Genomic DNA, 17,264 nt, shown 5'->3' on the forward strand with positions numbered 1-17,264 from the left:
CCCACAAACTAAATTTGATGCTACTCAAGTTAACACAAGACAATTCTCATGTTTTTTTACAGCATCCACACATTTATTAAATTGAAGGTAGAATGAACCACTTACTATCTCAAAAATGTTTGCTTTTAAATTAAGATAAACACTCAGAAGTAAAACAAACTTTTCAATTGTTGCTTGACATTAATGTCATGGAAGACTCTTCATAAGTATGATGAATCAAATAAACATCAAACTGTATAATGTCCCAAAGATCCAAGAGTTGTCCCAAAGAGCTATGATTCACTAGAATTTTGATTACCTATTATTTTTTTTAATTTTATTTTTTAACTATTACCTATTATTTGAAATAAGTTGTAGAAAATCCATAAACATATTTTCAGGTTTTTGTGATATGATTTGGCTACCATTTTTCGGTACAAAAAATCAGATGACTATTGCTTAAAATAGAAATGAACTATTTATACTAACTTTCATAAGACAGAGACAGAGCAGATTCCCTAATTTTAAAAAATTATCTGATAATTCAAAGCAGTAAGTAAATACATTTTTTACAATTCACAAATCAAGCTTTTTCGAAGAGCAGCAAGATACCTGGCATGGTTTTCCAGGACACGGAGCGGAGAGGAGGCAAAGCGAAGGTCCCACATTTGGACCACTGGTAGCCTGTCATCCTCAGAGGCAAGGACCATCTGAGTGGCAACGTCAGGATGCCACGCCAACCCAGAGCAATGCATCTGCACACAGTCAAGGCTCACATCTTATCAATCATACTACTTTATGAAAAGCCGAAATGAACATGAGGAATATACATTTATTGAAGCAAACAGTAGAAAACATCAGCTCAGGCTTATGAAAACAATATTCTTACTTATGTAGTCATTATTTTAATTTATTTAAAATTTGTTTTTTAAAAACACACTAAATTAAATTCTACTAAACACTCTTAAACAGTGGTCTTAAACTAAAGAGTTTAAATGTTTTCAATTCATCCAACACTTTGATACACCAAATCATTCCAGGCCAGAGTAATTCTATACCACAAATGAGTTGTCCTGTCAAAATTGTAATAAGGGGAAAAGTTTTATATAAATTTAAAATTTAATACTTTTAGAGAAATGAAGATGAGAAGATTTAAAAAAAATTAATACCTTTCCTCTACTTTATCAGAAAAATCAAGATAAAGTGACTAAAGCAACAACTACTGTTCAAACTTTCATATGGGATAAATTAACATTATTACTGAGAAATACTTGGAAGCTCAGATCCTGTTAAGTGTTCTAGAAGGTGACTGAAATACTTATTGTGTACTTTATTCCACTGAAACTTGTTTTAAAACTCCTGACTCACTGAAAAACAATACTTTGAGGAAATATGCTTATAAATAGTGTTTTCTCATTGCTATTGCTGTTTTTAAATTATATATGTATTCTCTGATTTAGGCAAACTCGCTTTTTAAATGTCCAACTAAAAACAGTAATTGAAAACAAATTAATAAGGCAAGCCCTAAGGTGTGTCTAAATTACTTTATAACATATGATGACATAATATTAATGAATCTGTAAGATTAAAATGTAATGTGTATACAACAGCGTCTACTGAGCAAGTGGGAGAAGAATATCAGTTCATTTTAGCACTGCCTACAGCTTCATAGTCATAAAATTACTAGCAGGGAAAAATTTTACATTCTAGTTGCTATAATGCTTTGGAATAGTTGGCAAAGCAAAACAACTGGTGTATCATGGAATAACTGCTTTGATTGACCAATCTTTCTCTTCATCATTAATATATCCAGTGTGGTTTAGTAGGAATTTTATTATTTTCCCCAAAGGGAAAAACAACCTCTCATTCCAACATGACTGGTCCATAAGAAAACAGGATTTGACTTTACAGAAATCTGCCTTGTTCCCAACTCTGACAAACAATATAGGAATAGCTATAGCAGAAACAAAACATGTTTCTCACAAATCAATCTGTTTTCTAAGATTGTGTTACTATGTGTAACTATGTGTAAGTTACTACTTACCCTGTTATTATGATCACTGACTTTGATGATAGGTTCGTTTTTTCTAAGATCCCACACAGTGGCCCGACCACTGGGACTGGCTGATGCCAAAATATGCTGAACTTGTCTGTTCCATGCAATGCAACTGATATCTTCTGGGGGCTGTAAGGAATAAACTACTAAGAACCATTTCTCAACTGTAATCAAGTTTAACTACAAAATCTAATTCTTCTTTTTAGGAAATGGATTACTTAAAAATCTGTATCTATACCTTCCATAAATTTATTTTTATATTCTCAACATATGCAGTTTAAAGCTCAGGTATACACCAATTCAAGTACTTTACCTTGTCTATTCACCAGCCACTTATTAGGCTCCTGTTACAAATCAAGCACTGTTTCTTTACTTTGCAACTGCTCCATGGAAGATAATGGACCACAAAGTAGATGCTGGTCAACGTGACAGACATCTAGGCAGAGCAAAAGTTACAGCCTAGACCTAGAAAACCATATACTATTGTTACGCTGCCTCTCAGATTGCCAAAATGTTAGGGCCTGTTATAATAGCCACTCAAATCGAATAGTCAATACAGTGTAAAGAAGGCGGAGATGACTGTTCTTTGTCAACTTATTAGAATTACATAGGAAACAAGGTTGTGTTTCTTTTTTTAAGTAAGTTTCCTCTATGATTTTTATTCTGAGGTTGGGTATTGCTAAAATACTATATAATATAGAACACTATACTACATAAAATATTATACCTAAGAAACTATTAAACACTATGTTATTTACTACCACAAGTCTAGTACCTCAAACAGTGCATGGGAGATGGCAAGTACTAAATAAATATTTACTGTTGAAGGACTTGCTGATACTCTTAGGAAACATATTTATTAACACTTGATCATGCTAAAGAAAAATCAATGACATTTAAACACTGAGATATTTTAAACGCTGACATTTAAACAGATATATTTTGTGTGAAAAAAACAAGTAAGTGCAGAAAAACTGATTTTGGTTCTTTTGATTACATTGAAATCAATGTAATACCTGCGTTTTGGCTCCTGGTGTCATTGGAGTTGCAAAATTATTTAGATCCCAAATGTAGATTTCAGATTCGTTAGCACCAGAGGCCACCAGATTAGTCTGCAATAAGAAAGAATTAACAAATAAATAGCACTTACAAATAATGAAGAGAATTCAGAATAACCCAATTTGGAGCTGGAAAGATCTGTACATTTTCAGATACTGAGAACAGCCAGGGACACGGCTGGTGGGGGAGGAGGGAGAGTGGGCTGTATGGAGAGAGTAACAAGAACGCTTAAATTACTGTAGGTAATATAAATAGGTAAAATAGATAGCCAATGGGAATTTGTTGTGTGACTCAGGGAACTCAAATGGGCTTGTTAACAACCTAGAGGGGAGGGATAGGGAGGGAGGTGAGAGGTATGGTTCAAGTGGGAGGGGACATGGGTAAGCCATACTGTAAAGCAATTATCCTTCCATTAAAAATAATTAATTTAAAAAATCTTTCAGTTTTAAGGCATGTAATTTTTCTGTTTAATTAAAAAAAATCAAAATGCATAAACCCCTAAAAACTATATATAACAATCTGAAATTTAATCAGTTTTCTAAAGAAACATATTGTAAAACTCTATTAAACTAAAAAAGATAACACATCTACTGACATTTCAATACAAGACACTAAAAAATAATTAAACGGATAAATTCTTATATGGTGATTATTGCCTGTGGTTTGGATCTCTGGAAGGGAATCTGATTGTGGGAGACAAAAATAGGTCACCCTGTTGGCTTCAAATAGCTGAATGCTAAAATAATGGTGTCTATCTCAGGCACTTCAAAGTCAGCCTCTGGAGTTGGATCAAGATTAAGACTAGTAAAAATCCTCATGTATTTATTTATTTAAAAAAATTTTTAACTGAAGTCTAGTTGACTTATTTCAATTAAAAAACTATAGTTTCTCCATGGCTGATTCATGTCAATGTATGGTAAAAACCATTACAAAACTGTAAAGTAATTAGCCTCCAATTAAATAATAAATAAACAAAACTATAGCTTCTGGTGTAAAGTGACTCAGTTACATATATATATTTATATTTCCATTATAGTTTATTTTATTATAGGATTTTGACTATATTACTAGTTCCCGGTGCTATACAGCAGGACCTTGTTATCTGTTTTATATATAGTAGTTATATCTGCTAGTCCCCAATTCCTAATTTATCCCTCTCCAATCCCCTTTCCCCTTGCTAACTATAAACCTGTTTTCCGTGTCTGTCCTCACGTATTTCTGTTTCATGTATGCTCCGTCTTGCGCCAGGTGGTAGTATTTCTAGGTAAACTATGTTGTGCACTGTTTGGATCAAAAAGACCCTAAAATTGTGATATGAAGTCCAGGAAGACAATGAGATTCATATACTGACCTTCATCCTTTACTGTTCACTCTCATTAACCTACTACAACAACTGACATACAACTCTGAAAACAGAGGAATTCCATGGCAGTAGCCACCTATGATATAAGACACGAACCAAAAATCAGCAGTTGTTGGAAATTAGCTATCTAATCTAAAGAGTGGGCACCACAAGCCACAGAAAACGAAGAAGTTTGGGTTTCTGTATTTCTATATCTAAAATATCTATTTATAATACAAGAAAAATAACTATCAAGCTTTTTATTTTTAAAGATAATATTTATTTTCTGATTATACTCAAATGTCCTATTAATTCAAGATCTTTATTAATGTATGCTACTGCTGCTAAGTCACGTCAGTCGTGTCCGACTTTGTGCGACCCCATAGACGGCAGCCCACCAGGCTCCTGTCCTTGGGATTCTCCAGGCAAGAACACTGGAGTGGGTTGCTATTTAACATTTCTACAATTAACATTCAGTAATGTTTACAATGGCAACAGTACAAAGATTCTTAATTGCCCATTAAATTTATACTATATTTACGTATACATCTTATTATTTGATAGAGTAGTAATCTCTGACATAAATACATTTAGCACTAATAAAACAACAGATTAACCCACATACAACAGCACCGGAGGAACCAGGTCTTACTTGTGGCATGGAGCGTCTTTAGTTCTAGGATCTAGTTCTCTGACCAGGGATCAAATCTAGGCCCTCCTGCACAGGGAATGCAGAGTCTTAGCCACTGGACCACCAGGGAAGTAGCCTAGACAAACTTTTAAAAGACTAGGTTTTCAACCTCTGAGGTGCCTAATATTTTAAAAATGTCCGTAAGATGACATGACATCTCCAGACTTCTAGAACTAAACCCATCACCCTGATCCCTTCCCTGGGGCTAGTGTATCAGTCACTGAAGCCAACTCTGAACCTTTCATTCTTCATACAAATACACTCACTCAACAACCTGCATAGGCACAGTTTTAGCTTTCTCCAAGACTGAGGCACAGTAGACTCATATACTTACTTCAAATAGGCAGCGTGCATCTCAAGAAATATGAATAAACGTCAAAAGTCTAACCTGGAAAATGTTCACATCCAATGCTCTCACTGGGCCAGTATGCTTGTCATTCTGGGCAATCACAACTTCCTTATCCCCAGCGATAATTTTAGAAGGATCATAAAGAATAATATTTCCGTTTTCACCACCTGCAATCAGGACTCCAGAGATATTTCCTTTGGAATCCATCTTATGAGGTCCCCAAATCAACTTGTGGTATCTTTAAAAGAAAATGAGCAAAAATACTCTTTTTTGAAGTCAGATAAACTTAGAAAAGAATTTGGAAATTATATATTTAAGCCTTTTCATAAATACACCAAAAACACTGCTTCTCCTCTATTCCTGGTAACTGTACCTAAGTTGGTGAAATGGCATTTTAGTTTTTATTTATACTCATATTTCATTTTGTAACCTTGAAGGGTACAAAAACTCTTTTGTACAGCTAATACAACAAAGTATACTTGATTTGTGTGTCAGAAGATAAGAGCCTTAGAATGGTTTTACCATTTAGAATCTGTGAGACCCTGAGCCAGTTACTTAATCTCCCTAAGCTGCTTTTGATTCATTTATAAAATAGAGCTCATCAACCACTTCCCCTGACTTTATTTGACTACAGAAGTACTCAGTAACATGTCATCTGTTAAACAGTAAAGCAGTTAAGGGAGTCATCTGAAATTTTCTAAGAAAAATAATGTATTCTGACAGTAAAAAAGTGATATCAAAATTATGTCTATTATGACATAATTCTCCACCCACTGGTGGAGAATAAAAGATTACAATTTGGTATGGAGGTGGCATGGAGATATATAACAATGGTACTGAGTCGAAAAACTGCCAGATGAAAGGCATCTGGGATTCCCAGTACAGTGGGAGGGCTTGGATGATTATAAGCCATCCCATGGGAGATGCCAGGATTTGAACTGTATTGTTAACCAAGGTACAATCTCTTCACCAAAACCTGCCAAGGCATTATGCTATAAAGCACATTTTGCTACTGAAATTAAAGTATCCTATACAGCTTAAGTACTTGGAAATCTACCCATCTAAATACTTATCGTATCAGAAACCATGTTAATAAAATTCTCTGTGAAATGTAATTTGAAATACATTAGTAGATAGGGGAAAAAAGCAACCTCCATCCAAAGAAAATCACTATTAACATTTTAATATTCATCTAACTACTTTTTCTAGTCATGCCTACCTTTTTCTGTAAAGAGGTAAGATTAAAAAAAGCAAAAGAAAGTAACTCTACTATATCATGAGGAAAAAAATACCAGACACTAGAGGCTTTCCTTCCTACACACAACAGTCCGTAAAAAAAAGGAAATTCAACAGAACATATATAGACACTTTTTAAACTTCTGCCTAAACAACTCAGATATTTTTTCACAAAATATGTCACTAACGGTATTCCTTACAATTTCATAATGGAACACTTATAGACACACTAGGCATCAACTACAACATATAATCAAATAATCACATAAATTTCAGGTTGAATCTCATACCTGTGAGAAGAAGAGAATGTAGCACAAGATTTCATATCCAAGGATGGATCAGAAAGGTCTAATTCAAATATCTCAAGAGAAGCGCTGGTACTAAATGTTGCATCCAATTGTTGAGCAGATGTTCCTATAGAAAATATATTCATGGTAACTACACATGCAAAACCAGAAAGACTCAGAGAAAACCATACAAAATAGACATTAAATGCATGTTTTTCAATTATCTCACTCATGAATGCTACATTAATGACTGAAATCTCAGCACGTATACCATTGAGCAGATGCTTTCCATTACTACAGCAGTAAGATTCTGATGCAAGGCTCAGAGATGATGTTTGTAAAAGTCGGTAGTACAGACAATTTTTTAAGTCTATAGATAAAATCTCTGAAAGAACAGTTCCATGCTTATAGTCACAAATGATATAACTTCAACTCTAGTTATATAAAAAAGGAGCATCAAAACTGTTGTCCATTCATTCAAATTGGTATTTATTAACTTTTTTACATTTTATCTATTGTGCTTAATACCACAGGAATAAAGATAGAGCACAGTTCTGAAGTGAGGAAGACACTATAAATGTAATAGACCATGATTAACACTATGATGTACAAGCATATAGGAAGGCCACTGAACTCAGCTGAAAGGAATGTTGCACGTATCTCATCAGGAGAGGAGAGGCTTTCTAGAGGAGCTGAAGCTTGACCTGAATCTTAAAGGCCAAGTATAAATAAGTCAGATGTGGAAAATAAGAAATTAGGTGACTTATACGGTCTTCTCTCTGTTGAACTTACCTGTAGCTAGGTAAATGGGATGATTCTGTGCAGGGCTCCATGCCTGCATGGCGGTACGATCTACTTCCTTTAACTTCATCCTGCTAAAGAGAACATTTCACATAGAAATATAATAAACATGTAAGATGGAACATTTTTTAACATAGAAATATATTGGACAAACCAATACATTAATAGTAATGCTGGAATGCCAATAAATCACATTGGACTAGGTATCATTTGTTGGGAAATGTGGACCATTTGAAAGAAACTTGTTAAATTATTTTGAGACAAGTATAGGGCTATTCTGTTTATAGATTATCATCCTTCCGTTGAAAAATCTGTCTGGAAGGAAACGTGCAAAAACAGGGATAGTATGTGGTTAATCAGTCTTGCATGCAGTATGCGTCTCAGTCAAGATAAGACAGGCGGCAGTGCAGCAGGGGGAGAGAAGGCACGTAACGAACAAGGTGTGCCTTCCTGGAGCAGGACTGCTCAGGAGCAAGAGCAGTGTGACAAACTAATTTTAAATAAAGCAGACTAAGAGGGGAATATAGCAAACCCAAAGAATTTTAAAGATAAAGCAGAAACAAATTTTTAAATGGTCACTCCAAGCTACAATCCCATATGCTACTATTTTATATATTCTATGTGAAAGTTACTTTCGTAGAAAAACTCAGGAGATACTGTGCTACAGCATTAAAAATATCTTTGTTGGACTTTCCCGGGTGGTCCCATGGTTAAGACTCCACATTTCCAATGTAGGGGGTGTGGGTTCAATCCCTAGTCAGGGAACTAAAATCCCACATTCTGCCAAACACCACCAACAAAAACAACTTTGTTATTTTACATAAATGCATTCACATGGCACAGTATTCCACTCTCAGATGTAGCCTAATCTAATTACTTAGTCTCCTACTGAGAACACCTGAATTGTTTTTGAAAGTGAAAGTCGCTCAGGAGTATCTGACTCTGTGACCCCATGGACTTTAGAGTCCATGGAATTCTCCACACCAGGATTCTGGAGTGTGTAGCCTTTCCCTTCTCCAGCGGACCTTCCCTACCCAGGAATTGAACCGGGGCCTCCTGCATAGCAGGCAGATTCTTCACCAGCTGAGCCACAAGGGAAGCCCAAGAATACTGGAGTGGGTAGCCTATCCCTTCTCCAGGGGATCTTCCTGACCCAGGAACAGAACTGGGGTCTCCTGCATGGCAGGCAGATTCTTTATCAACTGAGCTATTATTCTTACAAACAACGCTGAAATAAATGGCCACACATACATGTTACTTCACTTATGGACAAGGAAAGCTATAGTTTTCCAGAGGTAAAACTGATGGGTTAAAGAATAAAAGTAAATTTAATTCTGATGGATACTGCCACTTGAAATGTATCCTGGTATATACAGTGTATTGAATATATTCGAAGTATGTATTTTTTATTACTTCAAAATCATTTATTGAAATTTTTTTCTTACTAACTTTAGATACCACCTTTATCATGTACCAACTTCCTGTATTTATTTCTAGATTTAATATTTAGGTTTATATTCCTGTACACATCAGGATATAGGCTAAGGTTTACATTTCAGTATTCATGTACATTTATTCTGTGATTACCATTCCTTATGCCCATGTATTTACATGCTAGGCATGTCACTTCTAAATACTGAGGCTTTACATGAGTATGATTTCAATAATCCCCACCCATTTTCCTTGCTATTTTTTGTTTGTTTTTTAACGACATAAACAATCAGAAAATTTCTTGTCTAATTCCAGAAAAAAGAGAATGTTAGTATTTTTTATTGAACCTGTACCAAATTAATAAATTAATTTATGGAGAACTGACAGAATGGTGAATCTTCCTAATCAAGAACATGTCTTTAGAGTTAAGCCTTCTTTTTTATTTTTCAGTATTGTTTGAAATTTTTTTGACATACTGGGTCTGCTTACTCCTAAGTATTTCATCTTTTGCTTCGTTTGCAAATGTGGCTTTTTTTCCTTCCACTATTATGTCTATGATCTCATTGTTAAATGAAGGCTAATGATTTCGCTACATTAATCTTTAATCCTGTTTTCTTACTGAATTCTCTTTTTGGAGTAGTGTTTCAGTAGATTCTGTTGGGGTTTCCACATATATATTCATACCATGTGCCAACAGAGCCAGTCTCCTCATTTCACACTGTCGCTCCTCTGGTATCTTCCTCTTGTGTGAGCTGGCCAGGACTAACAGTATCATACTCAACAGCAGTGATAACAGCGCTATTTCTTGTCTTGTCCTGTTCTGCAGTGGGAAAGCCTACTGTATCACCACTCGGCATGGTTTTGGAATTTGAGATATATACACATATATTTGTACAGATGTGAGTGAGTGTCCACACACACTTACACCTGTACGAGTAAATAAATATACATATGTATACAAACATGGATGTGGAAATAGCCATTGATTACTATCTTACTGAATGCTATTCATAAAGACTGGGTGTTGAATTTTGTTGAATGTTTTTTCATTAGGTAATTGGAGATGACCATATGATTTTTCTCTTTTGGTTTACTAACAAAACAAAGCACTAACAGATTTCCTAATACTGAATCATCTTTTCATACCATGCATCAACTTCTCTTGCCATGATTCTACTACAGAGCTCCTAGATTTTGTTTAAAAAGAGTTTCGTTCCTAGAGTCTTAAACGAGATTTAATTGATAGTTTTCCTCTTTTGTACATTCTTTGTCAGGTTTTGGTATCAATGTTACACTTGTTCAGAACAAATGTGGGAGGTTTTCTTCTTTTCCCATGCTCTGGAACACTTTCAATAACAACACTGAAATTACTATTTCTTTAAGGATTTACCAGAATTCTCCTATGAGATATCTGGGTCTGGTATTTTGAAGGGAAGGTAAGTGGTAATTTTCTCTGTTTCTTCCATGGATATTGATCTATTTGAATTTTCTTTATCCAAGGTCATTTTTGTAAATTATGTTTTCCCATGATGTTCCTTTATTGTACTCTTTTATACAATCTTCTAATTTATTTGTTTAGACTTAAACATGGACTCATGCTTCTTCTAATTTGTGCTGTGTGTGGTGATTAGTCCTTATAATATTCATGTTTTGTCCTACCCTTCTTTGAAAAATTAGCTAAGTGACTTAACCTGTTTCACTAAGTATTTACAAAGAGTCAAATTTTGGCTTTACTTATTAGTTTCACTTTTAAAAAGTTTTTCTACCTTTTTAGTTAAATGCTTTACTTATCCATTTTTATTATTTCTTTAGGCTTTGAATTTTCTCTGAGCACTGATTTGTTGTATGTTTCTGGTCCTATCTTTGTAACTATAATTTTAAGTAATTTCCATTTAATACCATTAATCCTTTATTTCTTTACCTAGTTTAATTAACTACGAGCACTAACAGAATTAGCTTATATAGCTTACTGCCTCTCCTGCAGCACACAGTTATAATCATTAGTATCATCTTTCTCAGAGTTTCCCTTTGTACTGTTAAATACGCTTATACTTCTACTGATTTGTCAGCTTTAAATGATGTCCTTTGACTCCTAGACATTACAGATTAGGCAATCCACAAATTTATTCTACCTCCAATTTTCTTCCTGCTTCCCAGTTCTCTCAATTTTTTAGTTTGATGACCAATTTCTACACGATCAGATATGTAACATGTACATTTTATCTTTTCTCCCTTATTCCCACTTTGGTTTCAGCCTCAGGTCCATAGCAGTTAAATATACTCAATGTTCTCCAATAGCACTCTTGCGAGTTTTCTTACTCATCTCTGGAGGATGAAGTTCATCCTCTAACAGTTTTCTTAAGAGGGCCTTAGACTAAAAATATGCCCTGAGTCTTACATGGTCAAGTTGCTTACATTTGAAGACCAGATGATAAAAGGAAGGGACAGAAAGATGAAATGATTTGAACATGCCAGCAAGGGGCAGAGCCAAGATCTGAACTCAGAAGTGAGCTCCAGAGTCCAGCCTCTTACTTGCTACAAGAAGCTCAAGTATTCAATTTTAATCATACAAAAAATATTAAAATTTAGGAGAAATACTGAATGGCAAAGAAACTACAATGCATGATGAAATTAAGGGAAGAAGAAATGAATTTTAGAAACTGGGCGAGGTCAGGCAAAGTGGATGCATTAGGAGGCTGAATCACACTGCAAAGAGGCAGGACCTCTGGTCCGGAACACTGACTTCTGGTCCTTCTGGTCCTTCAACCTGAACATTGACCCTGCTACTTTTGACACCTTTACACATTATTTGATCTCTCTGAGCCCCAATTCCCACACTTGTAAGATGGGGATAAGTGTGACTACCTCAGGGGATGTTGTGAAGTTCAAATGAGAGAAATGTATTTTACAGAGGTCCAAACACAATGCCTAGCACATAAGTCAAAAAGCATTTTAATACACTAACTACTTTAAAGATTATTATCATCATGAGATTAATCAAGAAAATCGCACATCTAGTTTCCTAAGATTATTGTGAAGGAAAAAAGGAAAAAAAAAACAACTCACAATTTTCTAAGAGGTAAAAAACAGGCCTATTTTCTTTATATGAAATGCCTTCTTTCTCCTCTCAGTCGTCTTTAGTAAGTCCCATCTCCTTCATGAAATCTGCTCCACTGATCAATCAACACTGATCTAAACTTTTTCTACCTGCCGGAACACTTTAAGCAACTCATTTATCTCGGTAAAACTTTATAACATTCTCTTAGTACATATTGCTTACGTATTTTCCCAGTCTGTTTTATCAACTTGTTTCATCTTGTTTGGTCATCTTGTTTCACCAAATCGACAAATACTGTTTTGTTTTCAATCAAGTCTTACAACTTTTACCCTTTTTGGATCTAAAACTGTTTCGCACAGAGTGAGATATACATTGCTGGATTGATTCTGAATGTCTATATTTAAAGGAATACAAAAAGACTGATGCACTAGAAAGACCAATTTTAAGTAAAATATTTAATTTTTAAATTCTTAACTGTTTTAAAGGATCTTTTCTTATTTAAAAAGTGGGAAAGTACTGCTTGGGGGAAAAAAAAAGGTTTCCTAAAATGCCTTTAGAATAATTTCTAATATTGAAAACAAAATAGCTACATATATATATATATTTTTAAACCCAATTGAATATAATTACAGTATCTCCAGGAGGAAAGGTACAAGGGCTACAGGAATTCAGGAGCACTTAGTTAATGGGTAACATTTACTGAAAGAGAGAGACTAATTTACAAGAACATAAAAGAGTTAAGAGGGAATTCAAAGCATTTATAAAATCTGTTTCTTGGCCTTAGTACTCAATGTGCCATCAGAAGCAGTTCCACTTAATAACCTGTACTGAACGTAAGGTTTAAATACCATTGTTTAAAAAAAAAAAATCAAATACTATACTACGACAATGGCCTTGAACTACATTAAGCAGTTTGAATCTAACTAAACAAAAATATCATAAGCTACAATCATTCTCAAAACTATTAAGAATACTATGAAAATACAGCTTCATCAGATACATGTGTATCTCCTTCTCTTACAATTGATCATTTAGTTGTAACTAGTTTCCTTGAAAATATGAAGAACTCTTAAACCATGTCAATTTCCCAAGTAAGACTTGCTTTAAAAACTTTCTGTAGTTTTTAATGACATATTTTTATTTCAATTTATTTATCTGGCTGTGCTGCGTGGCATGTGGGATTTTAGTTAATTGATCAGGGATCGATCGAACTTGCATCACCCTGCAGGGGAAGCACAGATTCCCAACCACTTGACTGCCAGGGAATTCTCTATGTAATTTTTTTCAATATTGTATGTGATTAGAATTCACACCACGCAGATTTATTTCATTTGAAACTATTTTGCACAGAACACAATCACTGTGAAATATGAAAAGAAAACTGTGAGGACAATGGTTTGTTCACACATGCCCCGTATAAGACAGTACCAAAAGAAGAGCAGTTAAAGTATGGAGACTGGAGCCAACACTGTCAGTTTAAATCCCAGTTCCACGTGTCCTAGCTGACTTTTGGTATGTAATTTTATCTATGTCCGTCTTGGCTAACCATTTGGTAAAATAACTATAATAAAAGCATCTACGCCATAGGTCTGCTGTGAGAATTCACAGAGAACAGTGCCTGGCACTTGGTAAATAAATGCTTGTAAACGGCAGCTAATACAAAAGTCACCATTTAAAATGTGTACCCCAGTGAATCTTCAAAAGAATACATCTACTGAAAAAAATTTACGATCCAGACCACAACTTTTATTTATTCATCCAAGTTTCTCTCCGCAACAATTGTGTGCAGTGAAATGAAACTTTCCCCCTGCATTTTCTAAAAGCTGATTTTGTGAAGCAACACTAAAACCCAACAGCACTAACCTCTAAACAGCTCCAACCTCACAATGTTATCATACATGGAGCACTGAACTAAACCTCAGGAAGTAAAAAGTCAAAGAGGTATCACAACTGGAAACTCTGACTCCCAAACCAGAAACACAATACCCGGCTGCCACTGTGGCTAATAAAAAACCACCTTGTGTGGACAAGATACCTCATTAGCATGGGCACATTTGTTTCAGAGAATTTATTTAATGTTACTGATGGTCTAGGCTCATCTCACCCAGCCAAAACCAAATCAAAGATGCAACTGTGCGCTGGTCATTGAACTAAATAGTGTCACACTTATCTGCAGTCTTAATACAACAAAACTTTTTGAGCTGAAATTAACCCTCTTTTGGGCCACATCACACGGCATATGGGATCCCCAGTTCCCCAATCAGGGATTCCATCCGTGCCCTCCCTCTACCCCACCGGAGAAGTGTGGAGTCCCAACCACTAGACAACCAGGGAAGTCCCTGAAATTAACCTATTTAAGAATTACAACTTTTCTAGAAAAACAACGGATTAATTTAATAATATCATTTTATAAGAATCTTTAATTAGAATTGTATAAACCTCACGATATACAGAAAATCCTATACGTGTGTATGTGCATGTTTCTAGGAAGATGATCCAGTAGTTTCATCAGATCCTTAAAAGAGAGTGGAGTGATATATACAATGTCATTGCTGTTCTCTACTCATTAAGTTGTGTCCAACTCTTTGGAACCCCCCAGACTGTAGCCCACCAGGCTCCCCTGTCCATGGAATTTCCCAGGCAAGAATTCTGGAGTGGGTTGCCATTTCCTTCTCCAGGGGATCTTCCCAGCCCAGGGATCAAACCTGCATCTCCTGCATTGGCAAGCGGATTCTCTACCACTGAGCCACCTCAGAAGCCCACAACGTAATACTTCTTAACCATAAAAAGGAATGAAATAATGCCATTTGCAGAGACATGGATATACCTAGAGACTGTCATACAGAGTGAAGTTAAGTCAGAAAAACAATTGTATAATATCGCTTATATGGGGAATCTAGAAAAATGGTACGGATGAATTTATTTGAAAGCACAATTAGACAGAGATCTAGAAACCAAGCTTATAGATACCAAGGGCGGTGGGGGGTGGGGTGGAGGATGGGATGAATTGGGACACTGGGAATGACATGCATGCACTCTTGATATTCTGGATAAAACAGATAACTAAGGAGAAAGGAGAACCTACTGTACAGCACAGGGGACTCTACTCAAAGCTCTGTGGTGACCTAAAAGAGAAGGAAATCCAAAAAGGAGGGGATACACGTACACATATAACTGACTCACTTTGCTGCGTAACAGACATTAACACAATGTAAAGCAACTATACTCCAATAAAAATTTAGAAATAAATACATAAATATCAAAAGAACATCAGAAAACAAAATAAAATCACAAATACTTCTAGAAAAAAGAGAGAGGAACCCCAAAAGATTAAGAATCATTGCTCTTTATAGTTTACAAATTTCTTTCTGTTCTTACTGGTTTCAGAAAATAACTTGCTTATATAAAATTAAGTTATATAATTGGAAATTCATTTCAAATCTGACATTTCCTAAACCTAAATAACCTCAGATGTGTGTAACAGAAATTCACAACAACAAAAACACTTCAACTTATCCAAAAGTTCGTAGAGAAGAAAAGAAGTCGCTCAGTCGTGTCCGACTCTTTGCGACCCCATGGACTGTAGCCCACCAGGCTCCTCGGTCCATGGGATTTTCCAGGCATGAATACTGGAGTGGGTTGCCATTTCCTTCTCCAGGGGATCTTCCCGACCCAGGATCGAACCCAGGTCTCCCGCATTTCCAAGCTACCAGGGAAAGTTCGTTAAGGGTCTACAAACCATTCGCAGGGCTGTAATTAGGGAGAAATGAGGAAACAGGAGCAAAGAACCACTGAGAAAAGGTAAGTAAACTTTAGCCAACTCTAGAACAATCAATCGTTATGTACAGAAAACATAAGATAGTATGATTCAAGGACGAAGCTCTAACTACTGATTAAACAGTTACAGTTGCCCACAAAGACAATCAATTTCAGTCTTCTGTGGTTAGAAAATACAGTTTCGCGGGAAGGATTTATCACAGACCATCATTGAAACTTCAGAATGACCTGGGTAAAATTAGTTCCCCGAGTTATGAAAAAGTTTACAATGCCCACAAGCCCAGGCAACATTTTGATTTATTTTACACCTGCCCCCTTACTTTAACCTCTTATTATAGTAAATCAGTAGCAAAAACATACAGCACTGAATGATACTTCCTTCGAGATACAGGCTGCGACCGGCGGCGACTGCCCTTAAAATAAAACAATCCCAGTTAAGTGACAGTAGTCCGTAGTTAAAACCTATAAATTTACCTTTAAATCTGGCAACAGCTCAGATAATACCAAAAAACCCCAAACTAAAGTCAACCAAGGTAATGCTGATGAGGTCTGTTTCCTTCCCTCGCCCTTGGGGACCGCGCCTCTTTGTGCACCAGGGTCCGAAGGTCTCCTAATCTCAGACGCCAGCTACGCGCCTGGGCTGGACACCCTGGCGCAAGCCTCAGGGGCGCTTCTGCTCAGCGGAGGAAACGTCGGCGGATGCGGGCCGGCGCGATCCCCGAAGCAGCCGTGACGCCAGGCGCTGTCCCGCCCGGCCCGAAACGAAGACCCGGGCGCGCCGCCGCCGGAGACCGGGCCGCAGGCTGACGGGGACCAGCGGAGACCGAGACCGGGATACAGGCGTGGGCCTGGACTCTCCCCGAAGGCCCCAGGACCCGCAAAGAGGACAGGAGGGCACAGGAGGACGCACCTGGCGGGGACCCCCGGCGACCGGTTCCTGCGTGAGCGCGGCGCCAGTTGGACTCTCCCAGCATTCGCCGCCGCCCCTCCTCCTGGCCTGGGCCACCTCCACGTTCCGCTCCAACGTGGCAGCCGCAGCCCCGCCCAGCCGGCTGGCCGACGCTTCCGGGAGCGACGCCCCGCCCCGCCCACCCCGATACGCGGCCCGCCACGGCACTTCCGGGACCGGGGCCGGAGCCGGGGCCCGGGTCGGGGCTCTGTAGCGGGTGGGAGTCCGGGAGGACTCGCTTCCGCGCCG

At 36.9% G+C, this 17,264-nt stretch overlaps 1 protein-coding gene across 15 annotated transcripts in view; it reads right to left on the reverse strand.

Annotated features, from left to right (window-relative positions):
• Nucleotides 1-17,131, reverse strand: part of SEC31A (SEC31 homolog A, COPII coat complex component) — a 60,013-nt gene extending 42,882 nt beyond the window's left edge. For 9 of the 15 annotated variants that reach the window (XM_070372601.1, XM_070372600.1, XM_070372597.1 and 6 more), the window contains exons 1-7: nucleotides 16,977-17,131; nucleotides 7,792-7,874; nucleotides 7,003-7,126; nucleotides 5,516-5,714; nucleotides 3,052-3,147; nucleotides 2,024-2,164; nucleotides 592-734 (exon numbers count right to left, since the gene is read on the reverse strand). In XM_070372601.1, the coding sequence (XP_070228702.1) occupies nucleotides 592-734; nucleotides 2,024-2,164; nucleotides 3,052-3,147; nucleotides 5,516-5,714; nucleotides 7,003-7,126; nucleotides 7,792-7,870 (782 nt within the window). In that variant the 5' untranslated portion in view covers nucleotides 7,871-7,874; nucleotides 16,977-17,131. Of the gene's footprint in view, nucleotides 1-591; nucleotides 735-2,023; nucleotides 2,165-3,051; nucleotides 3,148-5,515; nucleotides 5,715-7,002; nucleotides 7,127-7,791; nucleotides 7,875-16,540; nucleotides 16,944-16,976 lie in introns of those variants that run through there. The other 6 variants (XM_070372605.1, XM_070372604.1, XM_070372608.1 and 3 more) reach the window with 4 other exon arrangements.
• Between the last annotated feature and the right edge of the window lie 133 nt (nucleotides 17,132-17,264).

This window comes from Bos mutus, chromosome 6 (genome assembly GCF_027580195.1).
Source record: "Bos mutus isolate GX-2022 chromosome 6, NWIPB_WYAK_1.1, whole genome shotgun sequence".
NCBI classification, from domain to species: Eukaryota; Metazoa; Chordata; class Mammalia; order Artiodactyla; family Bovidae; genus Bos; species Bos mutus.